A 24445-nucleotide genomic window follows, 5' to 3' on the forward strand; every position below is an offset into this window, starting at 1 on the left:
TCAAAGCCCTTATCTACCTATCAAAATAACTCTGTTTGATCCTTTCAAACCCCATGTATTTCTGACCAAATTCTTCCCTTAAATTTCTAAACCTTTGTCTGTCGGCTTCATGCACTAGTTCATCTGCACCCGAGATGGTTTCTTTCATCTCCTCATACGACCCAGATACCTCCTCCGGTAGTGATGCAAACACTTCACTAGCCCTACCTACCAGCTTTGTTTGAATCAGTAATACCCACATGTCCTGTGTCCATTTCATTTGTTTAGCTACCTTCTCAAATGAAATGAAAAAGACTTCTACCTCCTTCTCCTCAAACCTTGGCAATGCTTGGACATTTTTAAATAGATCCCACCAAGCCTTCGACGATGACGCTCTTTCTATCCTCGCCATTATCATCCAACTGTACGTTTCCCTTTACTGCCGCCAATTTTAACCGACTGTCATGTTTCATGGCCATTTTCTGAAGTTCAAACTCTCTCTCTTTATCTTTTTCCCTGATCTGCATCTCCCTTTCTCTTTCTTTTTGTTCTGCTAGGGCTATTCTTTCTGTTTTTCTTTCTTCTCTCTCTTTTTCCTCTCAATCCCTTTCGTATTCGAGCTGCTTTAATTCTTTCACATGTTCCATTTGTTTAATTTGTAACCAAATTTTTGCCATTTCCAATGAGTCAGATTGTATCTCAGACAATTTTAAATGCTTAGCCAGCACCATAATTACTTCATCTTTTCGCATTTTGTCAGGTAATGTTAACTGCAATGTTTTTGCCAACTCTAAAAGCCTGCTTTTAGTCTCTGTCCATAAGGTAGTGTGTGTGACCGTCTACACACCCAAAAACTTCAGAGCCTCTGAAAGAGCCATTGCCCACAAAACACTCCCTACTTAAACTGAAATACCACACCTGAAAAGCAACCACTATATGCTCACCCCTCACTGTCTTTTTCACAAAGCCAACCCAATAGCCAAGACTTTTATCCCGGACGAGCCCCCAATTTGTTATGGGCCAGGGTTTAGAGAGTCCCAAAGTGTATCATGGAGTTCACCTGATGCAAAACTTTGAATAGTTTGTGGTTATGGGGAACTCTGCATGTGTGATGCAAACAGAAATCTACAGCACTTTTAAATTAAAACAATCTTTATTTATGAAACCAGTTACACTTTATAAACCCACAATAAACATCGTAACAACTATCAACACCAATAAATCCCCCAAAGAATACAGTACTATATAATTAACTCTTAATCTTTCCTTGCAACATCCATAAGACAAAAAGAGCCCACTTTACAGAAACACATCAGGTTTACATTCTCTACTGAGAGCAGTTATCACTCTGAATTCACCAAATGATCTAGTGATAGTCTTAAGATGGCAGAGAGGTCAAAATTATACCTTCTTTGGCTGACTGCAGCTCCAACACTAAAACAAAACTAAAAAAGCAGACACACCCAAGCTTTTCACAAAGCAAAACTAAAAACCAGAGCCAGACCTCGACTCCACCCACACTCTGACATCACTGCAGCCACTAGAGCAGACAAACATTTCTTAAAGTGACATTCCCATGACACTCTGCCTGACGGCCTTGAAATGCCTCGCTCTAACCGCTTTAACAATGGATCTGAACATTTTGTCCCACGGCAGATTATGGCAGAGTAAAATGGCTGTCCCTATAGGATGAAAATTCATGACTCGAGTCTGGCCAGTAATTACAGATTCATCTACTTCCAGTAAACAGCAAGTTCTCTATTATACAGGAACAACAAATATACATCAACCAGTTTGGATCTGTAGCTATTCCGTTGCTTGGAGAGGCTGCGACAGATGTCTCAAAGCTTAAGATAAGGTGGTTTTGGTGGCACTGCGGTTAGCACCACTGCCTCACAGCGCCAGGGACCCAGGTTTGAATCCGGCCTCGGGATGACTGTCTGTGTGTGGAGTTTACACGTCCTCCCCGTGTCTGCGTGGGTTTCCTCAGGGTGCTCAGGTTTCCTCCCACAGTTCAAAGATGTGCGGGTTGGGTGGATTGGCCATGCTAAATTGTCCCTTAGTGCCCAAGGTTTAGGTGGGTTACGGGGATAGGGTGGGGGAGTGGGCCTCGGTAGGGTGCTTTTTCGGAGTGTCGGTGCAGACTCGATGGGCCGAATGGCCTCCTTGTACACTGTACGGATACTATGAGTCTGTGAGAGCACTTTGAAGACCTCCTCAACCAAGCCTTCGACAAAAGTGCCCCGACAGCATCCCGCAGCACGCTACCCGCCAGGCACCTCCAGCTCGAAAAGGCCATCCGAGAGCTGAAGACACAACAAGGCCTCTGGTGCAGATGGAATCTCAGAGACGCCTTAATTGTGACCAACTTCAAGAAATGAGACAGGTCTGACTGTGGAAATTACAGGGGAATTTCCCTACTCTCTGCCACTGGAAAGGTCATCACGAGAATACTCCTCAAGCGCCTCCTCCCGGTGGCTGAAGATCTCAGTGTGCCTTCCACCCATCAAGAGGCTCAATGGACATGATCTTCAACCCTCGACAAATCCAGGAAAAGTTCAGGGAGCGGCACCAAACTCGCACCTTTCGTCTGGCACTTTTGCCAGATATTAGGAAATCTGAACTGGTAGAAATCCATAGGTTGAAAGGGTTATCGCTTAGCAGAGGAAACTCCAGAGTGTAGACATGTTGAAGGGTATGAGACCCATATTAAAGTACCACAACAGGAGCTGCAGGAAATCAGGAAAAAGCTAAAAATAGTAATAATAATAATCTTTATTGTCACAAGTAGGCTGACAGTAACACTGCAAGGAAGTTACTGTGAAAAGCCCCTGGTGGCCACATTCCGGCACCTGTTCGGGTCACAGAGGGAGAATTCAGAATGTCCAAATTATCCAACAGCACGTCTTTCGGGACTAGAGAGGAAACCGGAGCACCCGGAGGAAACACACAAGGGCCGGATTCTCTGCCCCCCCCCCCGCTGGCTGCCGAATTCTCCAACGCCGGGGATTTGGCGGGGACAGGAATCACGCCGTGCCGGTCGGCGGCTGCTGGCAGCGCCCCCCCCCCGGCGATTCTCCAGCCTGCGATGGGCCGAGTGGCACGCCCGTTTATTTTGCCAGCCCCACCGGCGTAAATTAGAGGAGGTCCTTACCGGCAGGACCTGGTGGCGCGGCGGCCTCCGAGGTTCTCGGGGGGGGGGGGGGGGGGGAGATCTGGCCCCGGGAGGTGCCCCCACAGTGGCCTGGCCCAGCGATCCGCGGGCGGGCCTGTGCCGTGGGGGCACTCTATTCCTCCGCATCGGCCGCTGGGGTCCTCCGCCATGGCCGATGCGGAGACGAACCCTCCAACGCATGGGCTGGGATGACGCCAGCACACGCTGGCGCTCCCGCGCATGCGCCAACTCGTGCCGGCCAGCGGAGGCCCTTCGGCGCCGGTTTGCGTGGCGCCAAGCCCCTTTCCCGCCGGCCGGCAGGGCGGAAACCACTCCGGGGCCGGCCTAGCACTCGAAGGTGCCTGGAGCGGCCCGATGACGGAGTGGTTCACGCCACTCCTTCCCGCCGGAGTGGCCCACCCCGCCGAATACAGCAGAATCCCACCCAAGGTGTTTGTAACAGTAGTTTAACAAACCCGGGTAGTAGAACAGGGTATCAAAAATAGTAAGGAAAGTAGCTAATGGGATACTACCTGGAATTGGGGTTCTTATGTGCAGATCCAAACCCCTGGATTAGCATTATCATAATACCTGGTAATTTTTATGATGATCATTTCGATTTGGCAAATGTACACTGTAATTTTGATGAAACAATGGAATGTAAAAATGAATAAGGAGCTGAACCATTGCGAAAAGGGTCAGGAATGTTTGTTGATAGGGCGGCATGGAGGCGCAGTGGTTAGCACCGCTGCCTCACGCCACTGAGGACCCGGGTTCAATCCGGCTCCAGGTCACTGTCCATGTGGAGTTTGCACATTCTCCCCACGTCTGCATGGGTTCTCACCCCCCAACCCAAAGATGTGCAGGCTAGGTGGATTGGCCACGCTAAATTGTCCAAATTGTAATCGGGAATAGTAAGAAAGAAACGTTAAATCAGTTGAGCATGGGGTTTGTTCAGTGAGATCCGATTTTTATTATCACTCAATGGATCTAAAGGGATACTATAGCCGTACATCCTGCGATTGAGGCCCTATTTCAGAGCATGATGGGGAAATGGTCAAGCTGGTATACTAGCTTCAAGAGACCCGCTTCACTAGAATGCACAAGTTGAGCAGAGTTGCACAGTCAGGCCGGTAATGGGACAAGCAACTGTCATGCGAGTGTCCCTTAAATGTTTTGTATCATCAAATGGCTTCAGTGATGTCATTGTATGGATGGAGCTGGGCTGTGGCTCTGGGTTTTTTGTTTTGCTTTTGAGCTGGGAGCTGGCTGTGGCTCTGAGATTTACTTTTATTTACACATTTTGAAAGCTGGATTCAGACAGAGAAGTATCTCTCTCTCTGCATGTTAAAAGGTGTCTCCAGATCACTTGATAATTTAACAGTGATAACTGTTTTCTGGAAGGAATTCAAACCTACTGTTTTGGTAAAAGGGTCTTCTGGTTTATGGATGTTGTTACTTGATTGAAACTGTAGAGGGAAGTTATTAAGGGTTATATATAGAGTACTGTAGCTGTGTGGGGTATTTATGTTTGTAGTTGATAAAAATGCCTCCTGTGTGTGTTTATAAAAATGTTAACTGAATTTGTAGAATAAACTTTGTTTTTGATTAAAAGTGCTTAAGGCCTCTGTTGAATCACACCTGACCGGCAGACCTTTGTGCTCCTCATAACCAAAATCTATAAACAGTTTTAGGTCAGGTCAACTCCATGATATACTTTGGAGTTTTCTAAACCCTGGTGTAGAGATAGGCCAGTCTCATTCTGGTGAGTTCACAGACAAAGGATTTCAGACCGCATGGCAAAGCAAGGAGGAGGTGTGTCCACCAAAGGATGCTGGGTAATAAGGGGGCCAGAGGAAGGGATGAGAAGTGAGCCAATCAGAATGTATGACCAGGTCAGGAGGGGTATAGGATGACCTATGGGAATCGTGCATGTGAAACTTGATACCATTTGAATTTATTTGCAGAAATCCCTTTGTTCATTCGCTTTCCGGGGTGTAGGAGACTAGATGTGTCCTATGCCTCTGTGAAATGAATCAGGCTTGCAAGCCAAATAAAATAACTAATGCTGTACCTGCAAATCCATCTCGACTGACGGGTAAAGAAATTTGTATTTTGTCATTGGCTCATAACACAACCAACAAAAGACTAGATCACAATTAGTCTCACAATTTTTAATCGCAAAACCAGTTCATATCTTAAGGAAAAATAGGATACAAAAGGACTTCAACTGATTGGGAGTGATAACTGCAGACCAACGTTCATGACAAGAGGACCCCCAGAGCTGTCTGTGTGGAGTTTGCACATTCTCCCAGTGTCTACGTGGGTTTCGCCCCCACAACCCAAAGATGTGCAGGTCAGGTGGATTGGCCACGCTAAATTGCCCCTTAATTGGAAAACAAAATAATTGGGTACGCTAAATTTATTTTTTAAAAAGAGGACCCCCAGAGATTACAATAAAGCGAAGAACCTCTACACCAAAGATAGTTTAGATAGATAGTTTTTTGAAGAATAAAGGGTTATGGTGTTCGGGCCAGAAAGTGGAGCTGAGTCCACAAAAGATCAGCCATGATCTCATTGAATGGTGGAGCAGGCTCGAGGGGCCAGATGACCTACTCCTGCTCCTAGTTCTTATGTTCTAAAGTGGCCTGGCCAGCTGCACCAGTACGGGTAATACCAGTTCTCTCTGGGTGATTTATCAAGAGATTATTCGTGTGAGCGCCTAGACCTCTACACTGTAACAAGTAATTCTCCTCTACATCATTATTGTGCAACATTGTGTAGTATAGTTGATTGGTTATGTGTTTTTGCATTCTTGCTCAGTTGGTGTTTATACTGCTCAATAATAAGGTCGTAATTTTAGACTGAATTCAACCCACGCCTTTGACTCATTTACTCAGACATGCTCTTTACTGTTTTGTCTTTCCCTTGCAGGGTTTTCTTCTGCACTACGCTTTTCGCACATTCTGACATCCTTTATTAATCTCTGATAACACTCAGCCTCATCCCCAACTTTCACTCCCACAGTCACCTTACATTTTGATTTTTTTATGTTTCCTTTTTTCTCCATAGTCTTAGACTGGCCCTGCCTGTTATTTCTATTAACCTCTACCTTCTCCTCAAATGCTGACCTGCTGCTTCGGTTCCCATTAACCACTATACTTCTTGATGTTTTCCCCCTCCCCCTCCCCCGATTTGCTAGTTTAAAATCCTTGTGACACCATCCTATTTATCCGTTAATCCCAGATCGGTTCAGGTGGAGACCATCCCAATGGTACAGATCCCTCTTGTCCCAATACCGATGCCAGTGCCCTATGAAATGGAACCCCTCTTTCCCACACCACACCTTTAGCCACGTGTTCACTTCCCTAATTTTCTCATCCCTATGCCAATTTGCACGTGGCTCGGGTAGTAATCCAGAGATTATAAATCTTGAGAATCTGCTCTTTAATTATGTTCCTCGTTCCTGATAATCCCACCAGGTCCTCTTTCCTAGTCTTGCCTATGTTGTTTGTCCCAACGTGGACCACAACAACTAGATCCTCCCCTTCTCTCCCCGATATCCTAGAGATGTCCCTCATTCTGGCACCAGGCAGGTAATATACCATGTGGGATTCTTGGTCCAGCTTGCAAAGGATGCCATCAGTTCCCCTAATTATAGAATCCCCTACAACTGCGACTTGTCTTTTTGCTCCCCCTTCTTGAATGACTTCCTGTACCACGATGCAGTGGTCAGCTAGCTCATCCTCCACAGAGTCCTTTTCCTCACCCACACAGCAAGTACCTTGGGTACCATGGCTAAGATTTCACTGAAAGCACCTTCGAAACCCCATGGTCAATACCATCCAGAAGAACAAGAGCAACAGATACCTGGGAACCCCACCACCGCAAGATTCTCCAAGCCACTCACCATCCTGATTTGGAAACTTAGTGCCGTTCCTTGACTGTGTTAAAATCCTGGGGCTCCCTCCCTAAAGCACTGTGGGTGTATCTACACCTCACTGACAGCAGTGGGTTCAAGGCAGGTCACCACCACCACCTGAGGGCAACTAGGGATGGCCTAGTCAGCTACACCCACATCCTGTGAAATAATTGAAAAAAAAAATACTTGAGGTGGATCATACAAGCAGACATGTAACCCTATTAATTAGGAGCAGACAAAAAAGGACTTGGCGGAACTCAAAGATGGGATTACAATGAACACCACAGGGTGTGGTGAATAAGGTCCGTGAACTAGAAACACCAAATAACGGTGTGAGGATATCGCAGAAACACAAGTTAAAAAGATGAGGATTGAATGTTTATTCTTCAACGATACAAAGTGTTCAGAAAAGATAGAGCAGGAAATAAAGGGAGGTACAGTTTATAATACTAATTCAGGAACACATTGTAGTGCTTGAAACAGAGGAGGTCTTTGATGGGCAAAGACAGAATTTATTTGGATAATGCTGAGAACCTACTGGGAGTATCCTGTTGACCTCCAAAGAGAGAGAGAGAGAGAGAGAGAGAGAGAGAGAGAGAGAGAGAGAGAGAGAGAGAGAGAGAGAGAGAGAGAGAGTGGATCTGGATTTTGTTTATTGTCACATGTACCGAGGTACAGTGAAAAGTATTTTTCTGCGAGCAGCTCAACAGATCATTAAGTACTTGAAAAGAAAAGGAAATAAAAGAAAATACATAATAGTGCAACACAAGGTATACAATGTAACTACATAATACCAGCATCAGCTGAAGCATACAGGGGTGTAGTGTTCACGAGGTCAGTCCATAAGAGGGTTGTTTAGGAGTCTGGTAACAGCCGGGGAAGAAGCTGTTTTTGAGTCTGCTCGTGCATGTTCTCAGACTTTTGTATCTCCTGCCCGATGGAAGAAGTTGGAAGAGTGAGTAGGCTGGGTGGGAGGGGTCTTTGATTGTGCTGCCCGCTTTCCCCAGGCAGCAGGAAGTGCAGATAGAGTCAATGGATGGGAGGCAGGTTTGTGTGATGGACTGAGCTGTGTTCACGACTCTCTGAAGTTTCTTGCGGTCCTGGGCCAAGCAGTTGTCATACCAGGTTGTGATGCAACCGAATACGATGCTTTCTGTGGTGCATCTGTAAAAGTTGGTAAGAGTTAATGTGGACATGCAAAATTTCCTTAGTTTCCTGAGGAAGTAGAGGCACTGTTGTGTTTTTTTGGTGGTAGTGTCGACATGGGTGGACCAGGACAGATTTTTGGAGCTGTGTACCCCTAGGAATTTGAAACTGCTAACCATCTCCACCTCGGCCCCGTTGATGCTGACAGGGGTGTGTACAGTACTTTGCTTCCTGAAGTTAATGACCAGTTCTTCAGTTTTGCTGGCATTGAGGGATAGATTGTTGTCACTGCACCACTCCACTAGGTTCTCTATTTCCCTCCTGTATTCTGACTCGTCGTTATTTGAGATCCTGCCTACTATGGTCATATCATCAGCAAACTTGTAGATGAGTTGGAACCAAATTGTGCCACGCAGTCGTGTGCACAGGGAGTATAGTAGCGGGCTAAGTCTTGCGGGGCCCCGGTATTGAGGACTATTGTGTAGGAGGTGCTCTTGTTTATTCTTACTGATAGTGGTCTGTGGGTCAGAAAGTCGAGGATCTAGTTGCAGAGTGAGGAGCCAAGTCCTAGGTTTTGGAGCTTTGATATGAGCTTGGCTGGGATTATGGTGTTGAAGGTGAAGCTGTAGTCAATAAATAGGAGTCCTTGTCGAAATGCTCTAGGGATGAGTGCAGGGCCAGGGAGATGGCGTCTGCTGTGGACCGGCTGCGGCAGTATGCGAATTGCAGTGGATCAAGGCGTTCTGGGAGTATGGAGGTGACGCGCTTCATGACAACTTCTCAAAGCAACCTCTCAACCTCTTATGACTGAAGTCAGGGCCACCGGACAGTAGTCATTGAGGCACGTTGCCCGTGAGTGAGAGGGAGGCGTAGAGAGGGATGTAAGAGACGTAGACAAGAGAGTTGCTTAATTGGAATTAGTGGCAGGTGGAGATAGGAAGTTTTTCCTTTTATTTAAGAATTATTTAACTGTTAATTGTAAAGCGATTTCTTTGATGCTAATGTGGTTAATTCTGTGTTTAAATTAAAGTTTGTTTTCGCATAAAAGATACCTATTGGTCAGAGTACCACTCCTGAAGTGAAGTATCCTTGCCGCAGGGTTTTACAAATTTTTAAAAATGCTTTGAGGTTCTAGCCCGGTATCCTTACAAATTTTGGGAAGATGATGCTTGCCTCTTATTGAGCGTATTGATGGTGTTCCGCAGGTATCAAACACTGGAAGTCAGATTCCAGGGATGTCAGTCTTAGTCTTAATCAGAGGTCGGGGTCAATGATAATTTTATTCAAATATTTGTCTCCTATACGACGAGCCATGAAAATCTAGTTGCACAAAGGTAAGTTGTAGGAAAAGGCATCATAAACTTTATTGCCTTGTGGGACAGTTGCGGATATTCGGAGGCCAAATTAAGCCAAAAGTCAGTCAGGTAGTTCGGAGAGAAATCCAGCTTTATAGCATTGTCACAAGACAGTTCGACAAGGCTGTCTTGCTCTCTCGAGGTCAGATCTGCAAAGACATAATAAAGGCTCGCAAAGGGCCAGTTGAACTTTGTGTTGGGAACAGGGAAGTACTGTGCTTTCAAACTTTGCAGATGCTCTCTGATATTCACTTCAAACTGTTTGGAAGCTACATTTCTGGATTGGCCAAAAAATCTGACAGATCCCCAAATGAGTCGTAATTTGACCGCTCAAGTCCTTTGGCCCACATTCTTGATCATCGCTTCTATTTTGTCCTGCACATGAAAAATTGTCACAGATTTTCCCTGAAGATTCAGATTGTGCCCATTTAAGTGACCGAAAATATCTGCCAGATAGTGAGGAACCTCTTTTAAATCTTTATCTGACCTTGTATCCCTTTTTCACTTTTAATAATAATTAATCATTATTAGTGTCACAAATAAGCTTACATTAACACTGCAATGAAGTTACTGTGAAAATCCCCCAGTCGCCACATTACGACAACTGTTCGGGTACACGGAGGGAGAATTCAGAATGTCCAAATCACCTAACATGCACGTCTTTCGGGACTTGTAGGAGGAAATCGGAGCACCCGGAGGAAACCCATGCAGACATGGGGAGAACATGCAGACTCCCCACAGTGGCCGAAGCCAGGAATAAATCCCAGGTCCTTAGGGCTGTGATGCAACAGTGCTAACCACTGTGCCACTGCTGGCCAACGGTCAAAGATCTCAGGAAAACATACGAATTATTGGTTAATTCACTTATGAATCAAATAATTTACAGTGCAGAAGAGGTCATTCGGCCCATCGAGTCTGCACCAGCCCTTGAAAAGAGCACCCTACTTAAGCCCATGCCTCCACCTAACCTTTTGGACACTAAGGGCAATTTAGCATGGCCAATCCACCTAACCTGCACATCTTTGGACTGTGGGAGGAAACCGGAGCACCCGGAGGAAATCCACGCAGACACGGGGAGAAAGTGCAAACTCCACACAGGCAGTCACCCGAGGCCAGAATTGAACCTGGGACCCTGGAGCTGTGAGGCAGCAGTGCGAACACTGTGTCAGCGTGTTGGGACTCCGGGGCCTGTGATGCTGGAATTGACTAGCCCAAGGTGTGGTAGCAATATACCAATTTGACAAGCCACCGAAAATTACTGAAGCGTTGAGAGAGTTCAAACATTGGGTCAAATTAAGAAATTCTCAATTCATCACGCAACTCATAAAACATGCGAGTACCTTTCCTCTAGACAGTCAGCAGACCTCGGGTGTGCAGGAGTAGTTGATGGTGATCACTGCCCATTTCATCACGTAGAGCTGCAAATATTTGAGAATTCAGAGGACGTGGCTTGTTAAAATGAACTGTTTCAACCGGTTCCTCCAAAACGGTCACGAGATCAGCAGGCATTTCTTTGCAGCTAACACCTCCGATGAATGCTGCAGTCAATTCATTTGTCGGCGGAGCCACTGCTCTTACCTGCATAATAATCCCAGTGTTGGCCTAACATCATAACACAGAACACAACGGCAAGGGTTCATTTTCAGCATCTGTGTAAGTAAATCCCAGTTCAAAGTATTAATTGCTGTATTTTCTGCACACTTTTTCGTTTACTTTTGTTGTGCTGAGTTTCATTTGATGATGCCTCACTTGTCATTTTGACTCTCGTCTGTTTTCTCTTCACCAACCGATCCATTGCGACTTTTGTGGCACCTCAGCTTTCTCCCCTTTTATAATGTTCCTCTTCCACACGATGCACTATTGGAAGTCCTTGCAGGTGGAAATCTTAAAAAACATTTGATTTGATGTGATCTGCCACAATTTATGCTGTTAGTTTCACTGTAGGATCCCTTGAAAAGTTACATCCACTTTGACTTTGCCTATTGGGCCCCAACTAACCATTGAATGCGCAGTGGGCCTTATTAAAAGCGCCACACAATTTAATTGCTGGGATTAATATATCAAAAATAATTGAAAAACTAGTTAAGGATAAATATGTTACATATAAGGTACTCGTTATTTTCTCTCCAACCGACATACTGACCAGTTGCAGACCACAACCACTATTCCACAGAATATAAGATATGGATACCTCTACATCAATTGGACATTGGGAATGGTGCGTCCAAAATGTGAATCATTAAAACTAGACATCATATGCTCTCTTATCTCAAATACCCGAAAACTGAAACTATCTTAAAGCTACTGTTATTTCAGTGGAAAGTCATAAAATGTCATGAAATAACAGTAAAAGCCATTACGAGGACGACAGTCTCACAAGTAATTGACACGTTTGAGGGCCAGTCAGGAGACAACAGGAACTCACATGAAAGGATTGTCAACACGCTTGAAGAACCAATCAGAAACTGCTCATGCACCACCTAAACTATCAGGGGTTGATCATACCAACCAGGTTTCAAAAACATGGATCATGCACACATGGTTCATGGTTTGGAAAGAGTTTTTGAAAAAAAGCAACAGTTTTGAACAGCCAGACGTTTCAGATCGGTGAGCACGAGAGGACCCCTTGTTTCCTCGCGCTAGGCTAAATCAGGAAAAAAGAGCTGTGTTGAGCCAGTAAATTCACTACCTAGTATTATGAAGTGTAACTTATATTGCTAAATAAATGTTTCCCAAGTTATATCACTAAATTGTCTTCTAGTGTCCAAATCCCAAAAGAACAAATTAATACTGAGTAAGCGCAGACTCTCAGATGTGGATTTAAACCACCAACCCGAAAAAAACTTTGCATCAGTTGTAGTAAATGACTGTTTTTCAGACTGGAGGGTGGTCAGTGTTTTTTCTACAGCAATGCTCTTTTGACAGTGGTGCTCCCCAAGGCTCAGCGCCAGATCACGGTTTTCTTTCCCCGAGATAAATCATAGAATTTACAGTGCAGGAGGTGGTCATTCGGCCCATCGAGTCTGCACCGGCCCTTACAAAGAGCACCTCACTCAAGCAGATGCCTCCTCCACCCCATCCCCTTAACCCAGTAACCCCAATTAACCTTTTAGGACACTAAGGGCAATTTAGCATGGCCAATCGACCTAACCCGCACATCTTTGGACTGTGGGAGGAAACCGGAGCATCCGGAGGAAACCCACGCAGACACGGGGAGAACATGCAGACTCTACAGACAGTGACCCAAGCCGGGAATCGTACCTGGGACCCTGGAGCTGTTAAGCAACTGTGCTAACCACTATGCTACCGTGCTGCCCGGTCCTGGGTATTGGAATTCAAAGTCAAATTTCAAAATTTATCCATGATACCAAACCTAGAGGAGTGAAAAACAGTGAGAATGATGTCAATAAACTGTATCAGGACATAGAGAGGCCAGCAGAATAGACGGACAGTCAGCAGATAGAGAGAACTGTCTGTGTGGAGTTTGCACATTCTCCCTTTGTCTCCGTGGGTTTCATCAGGGTGCTCCGGTTTCCTCCCACGGTCCAAAGTTGTGCAGGTTAGGTGAATTAGTCACGCTAAATTGTCACTTAGTGTCCAAAGGTTCGGTGGGGTTACAGGGATAGGGTGTGGGATTGGGCCAAGGTCGGGTGCTCTATTGGAGCAGGGGCCGGTGCAGATACGATGGGCTGAATGGCCTCCTCCTGCACTGTAGGCATTCTATGAATTGGGAAGTGATGGCTTTTGGGGGAAGGGACAGGGAGAGGGAATATAGACTTAATCTTTAGGGCAGCACGGTAGCCTTGTGGATAGCACAATTGCTTCACAGCTCCAGGGTCCCAGGTTCGATTCTGGCTTGGGTCACTGTCTGTGCGGAGTCTGCACATCCTCCCCGTGTGTGCGTGGGTTTCCTCCGGGTGCTCCGGTTTCCTCCCACAGTCCAAAGATGTGCGGGTTAGGTGGATTGGCCATGATAAATTGCCCTTACTGTCCAAAATTGCCCTTAGTGTTGGGTGGGGTTACTGGGTTATGGGGATAGGGTGGCGGTGTTGACCTTGGGTAGGGTGCTCTTTCCAAGAGCCGGTGCAGACTCGATGGGCCGAATGGCCTCCTTCTGCTCTGTAAATTCTATGAAAACTGATGTTGGGCCACAGCTGGAGTATTGTGTCCAGTTTTGGTCATATCACTTCAGGAAGAATGTGTGAGGGTCCTTGAGAGGGTGTGGAGGGAGATTTACCAGGGATGGGGGCATTTTAGATACAAGGTTAATTTGGGGAAGCTGGAGTTGTTCCCTCAGAGTAAAGGAGATTGAGGGGAGATCTGATAGCGGTGTAGATTGATAGACGATGACAGGTGTAGACAAAGAAACTGCTCCCATTGGCTGCTGGTACAAGGATTAGGGGACACAAATTTTACACTTTGGTTAAGAAATACAAGGGGGGGGGGGCTCAAAAGAAAATTGGATTGACATTGGATGGACACAACGGAAATAAAGTTGGGATGGCCATGGGAATAAAATGGTATTGGCTGGGTTGCTCTAGAGAGAGCCTGCAAGGGCTCAATGGACAAAATGGCCTCCTGTGTGCTTTCATTTTTTCCATCCACTCTTCCTCAATTCTCCATCATTCTCAATTTTTCTATGAATCTGCTTTCTCAGCTTCAGATTAGAAGCTGTGAATTCTGCGAAGAGTAACTCACCTACTGACACCTATCTACAGGAGTATGATGAAATACCCTCCAGTTGCCTGGATGAGTGCAGCTCCAACAATACTCAGGAGACTCAATACCATCCAGGACAAATTGATTAGCACCCCATTCAACATTCACTCCCTCCACCACTGACGTGCAGTGGCAGCAAATGGACTGCAACAACTCACCAAGGCTCCTTCAACAGCACCTTCCAAACCTACTGCCACCTAGAACATCACCATAGAATTTACAGTGCAGAAGGAGGCCATTCGGTCCATCGAGTCTGTACCGGTCCTTGGAAAGGGCATCCCACCTAAGCCCACACCTCCACCCCATCCCCACCTAACCTTTTTGGGACACTAAGGGCAATCTACCTAACTTGCACATCTTTGGACTGTGGGAGGAAACTGGAGGACTCCGAGGAAACCCAAGCAGTCACAGGAAGAACGTGCAGACTCCACACAGACAGTGATCCAAGCAGGAATCGAAACTGGCACCCGAGCGCTGTGAAGCAATAGTGCTAACCACTGTGCTACCACCTGCAAGTTCTCCTCTGAATCACTTACCATCCTGACTTGGAAAATTAGTGCCGTTCCTTCGCTGTCACTGGGTCAAAATCCTGGAACTCTCACGATAACAGCACAGTGGGTGTACCTACACCTCATGGACTGCAGCAGTTCAGGAAGGCAGGTCACCACCACCTTCTCAACGACGTTCAGGCATGGGTAATTATTGCTGGCCTACTCAGCAACACTCAAATCCCTTGAAAGAATTTTTGAAAATGCAGTCTATCCAAATGGAATAACTCTCATTCTCACCAGAACTGGCGCCAATATTTCAACCAATCTCTCTTCCTGAACCCACCCTTTAACCACGTGCTAAACTCTTTAATCTTCCCATCCACCCTATTCCAGCGGTGGGAGGAATCCAAAGATGATCCTCTTAAATTCCTCTTTGTAATCCAGCATCCGCTTGCAAACCAAAATGATTTTATTCAGAGAACTCAACCAATCTGTTCAAATCAAATCCTCTTTAGTGCTTTCACAGTTGGGGCTGATACAGCTGAAGGTGGTATACAGAGCACACCTCATGAGGGCGAGGATGAACCGATTCTTTGAAGGAGTACAAGATGTGTGTGAACGTTGCGGGGAGGTGGGCCCTGCCAATCACGTTCAGATGTTTTGGTCCTGTCCAAAGCTAGGGGATTACTGGAAGGAGGTTTTTAGGATAATTTCTAAAGTGGTGCATGCGAAACTGGACCCGGGCCCCCGGGAGGCCATATTTGGGGTGTCGGACCAGCCAGGGTTGGAAACGGGTGCGGAGGCAGATGTAGCCTTCGCCTCGTTGATCACCTGAAGGCGGATCCTGATGGGTTGGAGAGAAACCTCTCCACCCTGTGCCCCGGCGTGGCAGGGGGACCTGTTGGAATTCTTGACTCTTGAGGTGGTTAGGTTTGAACTGAGGGGAAGGATGGAGGGGTTCTACAATTCTGGGCATTATTCATTATGCACTTTCAAGAACTGGATAACATTGAACGTTAGTTGGGGCGGGTGGGTGGGAGGGGGGCTGTGTGTGTTAATGGCGACTATGGGTGATCCCTAATTCCTTTTGTCATTTGTTTGTGTGAACATGTGGGCTAATATGTTTAGGGTTTGGTGGGAGGATGGGATCGTTGTTATTGGTATGGAGATTGACATATTTGTTACTAATTATTGTTTATTGTTGGTGGGTGTAAATTTGGGAGAAAATGTGAAAAATGTGAAAAAGGAGAATAAAAAATATTTTTAAAAATAAATAAATTGCTGTCACAGAATTGGTGAAGTTTCAAACTATTTCCATCACTGGCAACAAAGTTGGAAATGCTCAAATTTTGGAATAATGTTAGTCAGTCATGGTGCCAGGGTCAAGGATTCCCAGAGCAACTGCAGGATATTCTTAAGAGGGATGGTGAATAGTCAGAGATCATGGTGCACAGCAGTATCAACGACACAGCAGCACAGTGGGCGGCATGGTAACACAGTGGTTAGCACTATTGCTTCACAGCACCAGGTACCCGGGTTCGATTACCGGCTTGGGTCACTGTCTGTGCAGAGTCTGCACGTTCTCCCAGTGTCTGTGTGGGTTTCCTCGGGGCGCTCCAGTTTCCTCCCACAAGTCCCGAAAGACGTGCTGTTAGGTGAATTGGACATTCTGAATTCTCCCTCTGTGTACCCCAACAGACGCCGGAAAGTGGTGACTGGAGGATTTTCACAGTAACTTCATTGCAGTGTGAATGTAAGTCTACTTGTGACAATAATAAAGATTATTGTTACCCGAGTAGAATGAAGGTTGAGGTCCTAAAAGCAGGTTTTGAGGAACTAGATAAGACATTAAAAAGCAGAACCTCAGAGGTAGTAATCTCCAGGTTAACCTGAGTGACACGTGCGAGTAAGCACAGAAATAGAGGTGGAGCTGGCAAATCTGTGGCTGAAGAGCTGGTGCAGGAAGGAGGGCTTCAGATTCTTGGGGTATTGGGATTGGTTCGGGGGGAGGTGGGACCTGTGCAAGCTGGATGGTTTGGACCTTAATGGAGCTGTGACACCAAGCAGAACAGACTTGCCGGCAGGTTTGCTAGTGCTGTTGAACCAGGTTTCAATTTGTGACCATCTAAAATGGCCACCGCCAAAGGATAAAGAGAATTGTGGTCAAGTCGGGCCACAGACAGTACACAGCCTCTGTGTATTGAGCAAAGGAAAACCAAACCGGACTGAAACTTGCACCTGTTAAAGGTCAATCACCGATTTCCCCAGGACAATAGACTCAAATTAAGGAATAGCAACAATAGCAGACTCTCCGACGACATCTCCCCTTATTTGGAAAGGCCTACACACTTGGAACAATGGTGACTAGGACCCGCCCAGCCATCAAGGTGCCCGCCCCTAATTGGCCAGTATCGATCAGAGTGATCGGGACCCTATCGATCCATTGGATCCTGAGTTAACCCCGCCCAAAAGAGCGCGAAAGAGAAGAAGGATAAGAGGCCCTGTGCACTAAGGATCGGTCTCTTTTGGGACCGGCCTGTGCCCACACCAATTGCAGCATAACGACAGCCAAGTTCAAGACCATGGTTGCTACCAGAGAGAGACGAGCCACAGCCAAGACGAACCAGACGATTTCCAGCCGACACACATGGGGACTCAGATAAAGCCTCATCTACCTGCACAGAGCCGGTCATCCAGAAGTTAAATAAAGGTCATCTTAGTTGATAGGTGTAGTTTAATACGTAGCCGCGTGTATCATTGCTCATAAAGATAAGTCTTGTGTTTAATAATAAATTGTCTTTTGAACTAACATACTGGTTGTGGTGTCATTTGGTCAATACAAGAAACATACTCGCTGCTTGTGGTTCGATAATAAAGTAGCAACAAATTATTTTGGCTGCGAGATGAGAACCAGAGAGTGAATTCAGATAGGGCAAAATCATAAATGGTAATGGAAGGCAGAAAATCAAATGGCGAGTCTGGATGGCAGAGAAAACCAAAGATTGAAAAATGTAAGAATTTGGCTGCGCTCAAGTGTCTATACTTTAATCGAAGAAGTATAGTAAATAAAGCAAACAAGCGGAGGGCAGAGATAAAACCGTGGCAATATGTTAACTTAGCTATTCCAGAAACATGGCCTAAAGAGGGACAGGAATGCCAGATCAGGGCTTTCAGTGGAAATAGAAAGGGGAATAAATCCCAGCCCCAGATCCATGTCGAGCTTGCACATTCTCCCCGTGTCTGAGTGGGTTTCACCCCCACAACCCAAAGATGTGCAAGGTAGGTGGATTGGCCACGCCAAATTGCCCCTTAATAAAAAAAATTAAATTGGGTACTTTAAATTGATGAAAGAAAGGGGATAAAAAGGGATGGAGGGTGGAAACTTTGGTTAGAGAAGAGATGATATGCTGGAAGGATCATCAACTGAGGCCATACAGATTGAACGTCGGATCAAAAAAGGGTCAGTCACACTACTGGCAGCATACCCCCCAGTCATAGAATGTACAGTGCAGAAGGAGGCCATTCGGCCCATCAAGTCTGCACCGGCCCTTGGAAAGAGCACTCTACCTAAGCCCCACCTCCACCCTATCCCCGTAACCCAATAACCCCAACTAACCTTTTTGGGCACTGAGGGAAATTTATCATGGCCAATCCACCTAACCTGCACATCTTTGGACTGTGGGAGGAAACCGGAGCACCCGGAGGAAACCCACGCAGGCACGGGGAGAACGTGCAGACTCCGCACAGACAGTGACCCAAGCCGGGAATCGAACCTGGGACCCTGGAGCTGTGAAGCAACTGCGCTAACCACTTGTGCTACAGTGCTGCCCTGTCAGAGGGAGAGAGAGGAGCAAATCTACAAACAAATCTTGAAGAAATGCAAAAACAATAGGGCAGTAATAGGTAGGGATTTTAACTACCCCACTATTAACTGGGATTGTTTCACGGTGAAAGAAATGGAGAGAACTCTGAAGGTGCATTCGGAGAACGTTATGGCCAGTCTGTAGCAAGTCCAGCAAGAGAGGGTGCAGTTCTGGACTCAGTTTTAGAAAATAAAGCTGCATGGGTGGAAGGAATGACAGTGGGAGAGCATTTTGGTGGCAGTAGTTATAATTCAGTTTGTTTTAACACAATTATGGTAAAGGACAAAGATAAACAGAAGTTAAAGTTCTAAACTGGGGTACGGCCAATTTTGCTAAGCTGAGCAGTAATTTAGCAAATGTGGACTTGAAACATCCACTTGAAGGTAAATCAGTGTCAGGCATTTGAAAGGGAGATTCAAGTTCAGAGTAAACATTCCCACAAAGAATAACAGGGGGATTGCAAACTATGAAACTCCCTGGATTTCAAGGAGCTGACATAGTATAGCAGCACGGTGGCACAGTGGTTAGCACTGCTGCCTCACACTGCTAGGGATTCGGATTTGATTTCGACCTCGGGTGACTGTCTGTGTGGAGTTTGCACATTCTCCCCATGTCTGTGTGGGTTTCTTCCGGGTGCTCCGGTTTCCTCCCACAATCCACAGGATGTGCAGGCTAGGTGGATTGGCCATGCTAAATTGCCCCTTAGAGTTCAAAGGTTGGGTGGGGATACATGTCTAGAGCAGGAATTGGGCCTAGGTAGGGTGCTCTTTCGAATGGTTGGCATAGAGTCGATGGGCCGAATGGTCTCCTTCTGCACTGTAGAGATTCTATGGTTGTATAAGATAAGGGAGAAAAGGAAATCTTTATGTCAGACACCAAGAATTCAATACTACATAAAGCGGAGAGAAGGGTGCTATCAAAACGGAAATCACTTGGCAACACGGTGGCGCAGTGGGTTCGCCCTGCTGCCTCACGGCGCTGAGGCCCCAGGTTCGATCCCGGCTCTGGGTCACTGTCCGTGTGGAGTTTGCACATTCTCCCAGTGTTTGCGTAGGTTTCGCCCCCACAACCCAAAGATGTGCAGGCTAAGTGGATTGGGCATGCTAAATTGCCCTTTAATTGAAAAAACTGAATTGTTAAAAAAATTTTTTTTTTTTTTTTTAAAAAGGAAATCAGGAAAGCAAAGAGTGGGCATGAAAGAATATTGACAAGTAAAATAAATGGGAACTCAAATATGTTTTATCAATACATTAGGAGTAAGAGGATAACTAGGGAAAGAGTAGGGCCCATAAGAAAGCAAAACCATAAACTGGCGTGGAAGCAGAAGATGTAGGTTTGGTTCTAATGCATTTGTCTTCACAAAAGAGGGAGATGGTGCAGACATTGTAGTTGAGCAGGATTGAGAAATATTGGATGTGATAAACAAAGGGAGAATTGAAATATTAAGAAGATTAGCATCTTTGAAAGTAGATAAATCACTGTGGCCGGATGAAACATACCCCAGGTAGTTAAAAAAAGCCATGGAGGAGCTAGTGCAGGATCTGACCATCATTCTCCAATCCTCACTGGATGTAGATGACGTGACGGAGAATTGAGGTCTACTAACATTGTCGCATCGTTTAAAAAAGGAGCGAGGGATAGATTGAATAATTATAGACCAGTCAGTCAGACTTTCGTCATGACACAATTATTGGAATCAATGATGAGGAACAAGTTAAATCGTTGCTTAGAAAGACAGATTAATCAAGGACAGTCATCATGAATTTGTTAAGGGAACTTAATTGAATTTTTGGGGAAATAAACTGGATTGATGAGGGGAGTGCAGTTGATGTGATCCATGTGGAATTTAGCAAGGCTTTTGATAAGGTCCCACATGGCAAGTTGGTTAAAAAAATGAAAGCCCTTGAGATCTAGGGGGATGTAACATGGTAAGGGGCAGCACGGTAGCATTGTGGATAGCACAATTGCTTCACAGCTCCAGGGTCCCAGGTTCGATTCCAGCTTGGGTCACTGTCTGTGCGGAGTCTGCACATCCTCCCCGTGTGTGCGTGGGTTTCCTCCGGGTGCTCCGGTTTCCTCCCACAGTCCAAAGATGTGCAGGTTAGGTGGATTGGCCATGATAAATTGCCCTTAGTAACCACAATTGCCCTTAATGTTGGGTGGGGTCACTGAGTTATGGGGATAGGGTGGAGGTGTTGACCTTGGGTAGGGTGCTCTTTCCAAGAGCCGGTGCAGACTCGATGGGCTGAATGGCCTCCTTCAGCACTGTAATTTCTATGATAATCTATGAAACAAGCTGGGTAGAAAATTGCCTCAGAAGCAGGAAACAAAGGGTAATTGTTGATGGATGTTTACGTGACCTGAAGGCCGTTTCCAGTGGAGTTCCGCGAGGTCAGTACTCGATCCCCTGCTTTTTCTGATATATATTAATGATTTGGATGCAAGGATAGGTGAATTATCAAGAGGTTTGTAGACAACACAAAAATTGGCTGCATGGTTGACAGCGAGGAGTTTGATCGCGTGGAGCAAAGGGGCAGACTAGAGGATGGGATCAATGGACTGGTCAGGTGGGCAGAAAAGAGGCAATTGGAATGCAGACCAGAGACATACGAGATGATGCATTTGGGGAGGTCAAACAAGATCACACAATAAATGGGAGAATACTGAGAAGTGTAGATGAAGTGAGGGACCTTGAAGTGAATGTCCACACATCCCTGAAGGTAGTAGGCCAGGTAAATAAGGTGGTTAAGAAGGCAAATGTAATCTTTTCATTTATTGGCCAAGGCATACAATATAATAACAGGGAGATTATGCTGAAACTGCATAAAACAGTAGTTAGGCAACAATTAGAGTAGTGTATGTGGTTCTGAGCACCCCATTACAGAAAGGATAGAACAAAGAACAATACAGCACAGAAACAGGCCCTTCGGCCCTCCAAGCCTGTACCGGTCATGATACCAACCTTTGCCAAAACCCTCAGCACTTCCTTGTGCCGTATCCCTCGATACCCATCCTATCCATGTATCCATGAGATGCCTTTTGAATGCCGTTAATGTATCAATTTCCACAACCTCCCCTGGCAACGAGTTCCAGGCCCACAGCACCCTCGGAGTAAAAAACCTGCCTCACACATCTCCTCTAAACTTTGCCCCACGGACCTTAAATCTATGCTCCCTGGTGACTGACCCCTCCACCCTGGGAAAGAGTGTCTGCCCATCCACTCGATCCATGCCCCTCATAACCTTGTAAACCTCTATCAGCCCTTAACCTCAGTCTTTCTAATGAAAACAGTCGGAGTCTATTCAGCCGCTCCGCATAATTAACACTCTCCACACCAGGTAACATCCTGGTAAACCTCCTCTGCACCCTCTCCAAAGCCTCCACACCCTTCTGGTAGTGTGGCGACCAGAATTGTGCGCAATATTCCAAATGCAGCCGTACCAAGGTTCTATACAACTGTAGCATGACTTGCCCGTTTGTATACTCAATGGCCCGTCCAATGAAGACAAGCATTCCATATGCTTTCCACATGTCCACTTGTGTTGCCACCTTCAAAGATCTGTGGACCTGCACGCCCAGATCTCTCTTACTTTCTATATTCCTAAGAGTTTTGTCATTTACGGTGTATTTCCCCTCTATGTTAGATCTACCAAAATGCATTACCTCACATTTGCCTGGATTAAACATATACAGAGGATGCACAGGAGATTTACGAGGATGTCGCCAGGACTGCAAAATTGCAGCAATGAGGGAAGATTGGATAGACTGGAGTTGTTCTCATAATAATAATCTTTATTAGTGTCACAAGTAGGCTTACATTAACACTGCAATGAGGTTACTAGGAAAATCCCCTAGTCGCCATACTCCGGCACCTGTTTGGGTACACAGAGGGAGAATTCAGAATATCCAATTCACCTAACAAGCACGTCTTTCGAGACTTGTGGGAGGAAACCGGAGAACCCAGAGGAAGCCGACGCAGAGAGAATGTGCAGACTCCACACAAGCCAGGAATCGCACCCAGGCCCCTGGCACTGTGAAGCGACAGTTCTAACCACTGTGCTACCTTGCTGCCAGCTGGAACTGAGGAGGCTGAGGGGAGATTTGATTGAGATGTACAAAATTGAGAGAGGTCTGGATAGAATGGATGGGGATGAAGGACCAATTTACATTGACAGAGAGGTCAGTGACTTGGGGATAGATTTAAAGGTGTAACCATGTAAAATGGCCACCTGCAAAGGACCATGGGAATTGTGGTCAATTTGGGACACAGACAGGTACACAACCTCTGTGTATTGTGCAAAGAAACCAGACTTGGCTGAAACTTGTATCCATTAAGAGTCGATCACCATTTCCCCCAGGACAATAGAGTTTGAATCAAGGAGTTACAACATAGAACATGGAACTGTACAGCACAGTACAGGCCCTTCGGCCCACGATCTTGTGCCAAACTAGTCTGAAACTAAGATCAAATCAATCTACTCCCCATCATTCTAGTGCACTCCTTATGACTATTCAATAACCGCTTGAAAGTTCCTAAAGTGTCCGACTCCACTATCATAGCTGGGAGTGCGTTCCACACCCCAACCATTCTCTGAGTAAAGAACCTACCTCTGACATCCCACCTATATCTTCCACCATGAACCTTATAGTTATGCCCCCTTGTAACAGCTACATCCACCCGAGGAAAAAGTCGCTGAACGTCCACTCTATCTATCCCTCTCATCATCTTATACATCTCAATTAAGTCACCTCTCATCCTCCTTCCCTCAACCTTTCCTCATAAGACCTCCCTCCAATCCAGGCAGCATCCTGGTAAATCTTCTTTGCACCCTTTCCAAAGCTTCCACATCCTTCCTATTGTAGCCACCTGGGTTGGCCAATTCCCGATGTAAAATGGAGAACAGCAAAGGCTGAAGGGAAATTCAGCCAACGCAGGCTGAAACTAGCAGGTGCAAGTTTACTGTGTATTAAACTCTGCAAAAGCCCAGACAGCATCGATACCAGCAACCATCTGCACAATAATGTAGCGGCCATCTACATACTAATGAGCGATCCCTGGGAACAATCAAAACATTTAAGGTAAATAAAGCCAAGCCAGACTCCTCGGCGCCAGCAGGAGCCAACACAAAAGAGGTTAACGGACACCTAAAGGCCGCCCATCGATCAGGGAACCACTCCAGTATTGGAGAAATCGAACTAAGCGATTAGAACAAAGTCCAATCACTTGAAACCAGGTATGGGGTCCGCCCCAAAAGGCGGGAAGCCCCTGGGGACTATAAAGTAAAGCCCCCAAGTTCAAATTGTCCTTCTTGACAGGGTCACTCAGCAACGCGAACCAACCCTTGACAGTGACCCGTCCAGCTGCTGCCGAAAGAACGCAAGTCGCAAGTCAACGCTCGCTACGAGATGGGCGCTCCTAGCTACCAGTCTATACCAGCTTTGAATCCCGCAGACTCAGAACCCGAACGAAAGGCCATTTGTTCCCCTGACCTGGTGGGCCAGTCCGAAGCTAAGTATAGGCCTGTTAGTTGTAGAAGTAGCTTAGAAAGTAGAGTTTATGCATGAGTAGATTTGATTGTGTGTAAATAAATGTGCTTTGATTTGAATCTTACTAATTGGTGTACTGAGTTATTGATCATTACTTGAACTTCGTGGCGGCATCATAAAGATACCTGGCGACTCTATAGAGCAAAGGTTATAAAACAGAGCCAATTGAACTAACCAAAAGTTAGCAACACTATCATGAGGTGACCAGAACTGCACACAATACTCACCTGGTCTCACCAGGGTCATGTATAGTTACAGCATAACCTCAC

General features: G+C 46.0%; 1 protein-coding gene across 5 annotated transcripts in view; it reads right to left on the reverse strand.

Moving 5' to 3' along the window:
- The window catches only part of LOC140426728 (polyadenylate-binding protein-interacting protein 2-like), a 251899-nt gene that overhangs the window by 221563 nt on the left and 5891 nt on the right, over nt 1-24445 (reverse strand). The window contains exon 1 of one of the 5 annotated variants that reach the window (XM_072511847.1): nt 10897-10993. The exons of 2 other annotated variants lie outside the window; for them this stretch is intronic. Coding sequence is in view for 2 of the 3 variants with exons in the window: in XM_072511848.1 (XP_072367949.1) it covers nt 7044-7046 (3 nt within the window). In the remaining variant the exon portion in view is untranslated. Of the gene's footprint in view, nt 1-7043; nt 7215-10896; nt 10994-24445 lie in introns of those variants that run through there. 2 more of the 5 variants (XM_072511848.1, XM_072511844.1) reach the window with 2 other exon arrangements.

Source organism: Scyliorhinus torazame, chromosome 7 (genome assembly GCF_047496885.1).
Source record: "Scyliorhinus torazame isolate Kashiwa2021f chromosome 7, sScyTor2.1, whole genome shotgun sequence".
NCBI lineage: Eukaryota > Metazoa > Chordata > Chondrichthyes > Carcharhiniformes > Scyliorhinidae > Scyliorhinus > Scyliorhinus torazame.